At 35.9% G+C, this 3,228-nt stretch overlaps 1 protein-coding gene across 1 annotated transcript in view; it reads left to right on the forward strand.

Annotated features, from left to right (window-relative positions):
* Positions 1-2,558: 2,558 nt before the first annotated feature.
* Positions 2,559-3,228, forward strand: part of LOC108976609 (probable cytochrome P450 313a4) — a 3,407-nt gene continuing 2,737 nt past the window's right edge. Inside the window, exons 1-2 of the mRNA XM_018945827.1 lie at positions 2,559-2,754; positions 2,874-3,077. Coding sequence (XP_018801372.1) covers positions 2,580-2,754; positions 2,874-3,077 — 379 coding nt within the window. The 5' untranslated portion in view covers positions 2,559-2,579. The remainder of the gene's footprint in view (positions 2,755-2,873; positions 3,078-3,228) is intronic.

A 3,228-nucleotide genomic window follows, 5' to 3' on the forward strand; every position in this document is an offset into this window, starting at 1 on the left:
GCTCTTGTTCCAATTTTTTTTCCAATCCTCGGAACAGTCGTTAAAGGCAATTTCCGGAATAACCTACAAAAGCGTAGCGATTCATCTTTTCTGTCTTCAATTGGCATCGTGGTTTTACTTTTCTTAGGCCCAAATGATCTTTCGAAATAGTTTCCACTCTTACTATTTTTTGCCCACGGAAACAATATAAGTAACATTTAATATTGATTAACTCACTCTTTAAAGTACTACAATCGAATGTCAAGTCTCTCTGACTACGCAGTGCTAATTATTAAAACCACATTGGTCAGATTTTGAGGTACTCTATTATCCATATGAACCAATTTTCGCAATTTTTACAGAGTTAGCGCCTGAAGCTCACTCACAACCGCCCATTTCATAAGCTTGGTATGCAATCGAGTGTTAGTATTCTACGTTTTGCATTTAAATCAGTAATAATTCTTTCCAACCAGCGGCATTTGCCACATGCAGTACGGTCCCATTGGAAGCAGTCGCTAGCCACATGCCGGTATCCAATTTGTTATGCAAGGATTATTGGCCGCTAAAGCACGAGTACACACTCTGTAGTTCATCGAGTGCGGCAAGTGTTTAGAAAAGTTAAAGTGCGTGCAAATTCAGCCGAGGCCACAGCGTGTAGAACAGGCCACTCAAGCCTTTCATGCAGTTCATTTGTTTTGACCGGGTTAACATAACACCCGCTGTGCCAGAGATTTGTTAACTTGTCTCGTAACCATTTTTGTTTGCTCTTTACTTCCTTCCCGCTATTCACTTGTATTATATGGCAACAATAAATTATGTAGCTATACATGAACCCACATATATTATATACATATCATATATATATCTTCCTTTAGCGGCATTAGAAATTCGTGAAGGGAAGAGAACTGGTTGATTGGTTGAAAACCCATATGGTTCTGCAAATTGGACATGCAACAATTGATGGCTAAATTTATTTTGGTTAAAACAATTTGTTATATTAATTATTGAGTTTAGTTTAGCTGCAAACATTTTTTTGTGGTTTTCTAACGAAAATCTGCAGCCTTTCTATATATTTTTTAAACATTCTTAATGAGATGATTTCTCATGCTATTCAATTGATGCCAGATTGTTTTTCACTTGTGCTCTGTTGAATATCTTGAGGTTATTTTAGAATAAAAAACCACTAAAGTGGAGAGAATAAAGAAGAAGGCTTGGCCATTGCTTATGTGACTCTCGCGCTTTAATGTGGTTTGATTTGAAAGTCACGAGGTGAAGTCATGGGACGTAGGCTTTCAGCTGGCTGTAGAAAAAAATAGTGGGCACCGTGCCTATCCAGCGCTTAGATGACTCAGACGGTTCGGTACATATGTATAAACAGACAGACGAACAAACGGACTGCAACTCAACTCATCATCTTGACCTTTTATATAAATATTTTATAAGGTCTCCGACTTTGTCTACGGTGTTTTACAGACGTCATGACAAACTCAATATATCCTGTTTAGGATATAATAACATTTACATTGTACTTCTAAAAACTTTCAAGTACCCACAGTATATATTAAGATTCTTCAGCACCTGACATGACTAAATGTTAACAAAGGTTGTTGTCTTGGCTAAAAGTAAACAAATGTTATTAACCCTGGCCGAATATAATACAAAGGGTCATTGACCTAATTAAATATACACAAAAGGGTCCATGACTCCAAATGTAAGCAAATATTTTTGACTTAACTAGACAGACCGCGGGACATGGCTAAACATGGTAATCTTTTTCTATTGGTGTCGACACCGCTTACGCGGTTATAGCCGAGATTGGAGATACCTATTCTTCTCCACCTGTTATATCTAACGGAATGGAGGTCTTACTCTTCTTCTGCTTCCATCGACGGGCACTGAATCAAAAACCTTTACAGCTGTAGTGTTCTTTTCCATCCGAACAGCATAACTTAGCTAGCACAGGCGCTGAATAAAAAGAACCATAAATCTTCCGCAAATGATGGAAACTTCGGATGGCATGCCATGAGACTGAACGTGAACGAAAATACTTCGCTCTGTATGCCAAACGAAGAATACCGAGCGAATTTCTTCCATGTCTTTGCTATTTTATCAACTCTGTTTCGTTACTTTACTGAAAAAAAAAAAAAAATTGGCCGGTAGTTCCATAAACTCGCTCTGCAAGAGAGCAACCGATGTCAACTTTGATGAGAGGTTTAAGCAGCATAATCAAGTTGGATGATTGCTCAGAATATTATACCTATAGACCAATATTTTCAAAATTGAAAACTAGTGTTCTAACTCTATTCCAGTAACTTTTATCTCAAAGAAAGGTGTTTCAAAATATATTGCATGTATCAATTTCTGCGCAAAGGCATATGAGGAAATCACCTATACGAGTATAAATATGCATGAATATAAATGCCTAGTTTCTTCCGAATACGTTTTTTGCGAATTAATTCGGATGCGGATAAACGCATTTTAATTACAGTTAATTTCTATTTTTAAACAAAGTACAAATGAAAAGCATATAAAAGTTAGTGTAGCTTCCGCTTTGGGCTCAGTTCATTTCATTTAATGTATTCTGCTGAATCGCTGCGAAAATGAGTGCCATAATTGGAGTAGAAACCCTGATTATAATGGTAATCATGCTGTTACTCTTCGCCAGTTGGCGATTGAGTCAAAAGCGGAAGTACTATCGCAGTGTAACCACGAAGTTACCCACCATGGCTGGTATACCTTTTATTGGGGTAGCTCATAAAATGCTTGATATAACTAGTAAGTGTAGTGACAAGTTATTTGTTTTCTTTTTTTGTTTTGTTTTTTTTTATTTTTATTTTTTTTTTTTTGATACAAAAGTACTATGATTAAAGTGTGATTTCATTCGTAAACAATAGAACTATTTCATAATATAAGTGTCGGCTGCGATACCTTGAAGACATCAACTGCTTGTGTATGGATGGCAACAACGCCGTACGTGGTTACTGTCGATCCTGAGATTATCAAGCATGTCACCACCTCGCCTGAATTCCTTAACAAAGCCAAAGATTTGTATACACACTTTAGCAAGAGTGCAATAAATGGTATTATCGTGAGCCCAGGTGATGGCGCATAATGAATGATGAATATATGAAAATTATCTTTAATTTTTTTTTTTTTTTTTTTTTTTTTTTTTTTTTTTTTTTTTTTTTTTTTTTTTTTTTTTTTTTTTTTTTTTTTTTTTTATTTTTCGCACAAACAGCTAAGGTTTGG

The sequence above is a fragment of the Bactrocera latifrons genome, unplaced genomic scaffold, assembly GCF_001853355.1.
Source record: "Bactrocera latifrons isolate USDA-ARS-PBARC rearing strain unplaced genomic scaffold, ASM185335v1 scaffold_79, whole genome shotgun sequence".
Taxonomy (NCBI): domain Eukaryota; kingdom Metazoa; phylum Arthropoda; class Insecta; order Diptera; family Tephritidae; genus Bactrocera; species Bactrocera latifrons.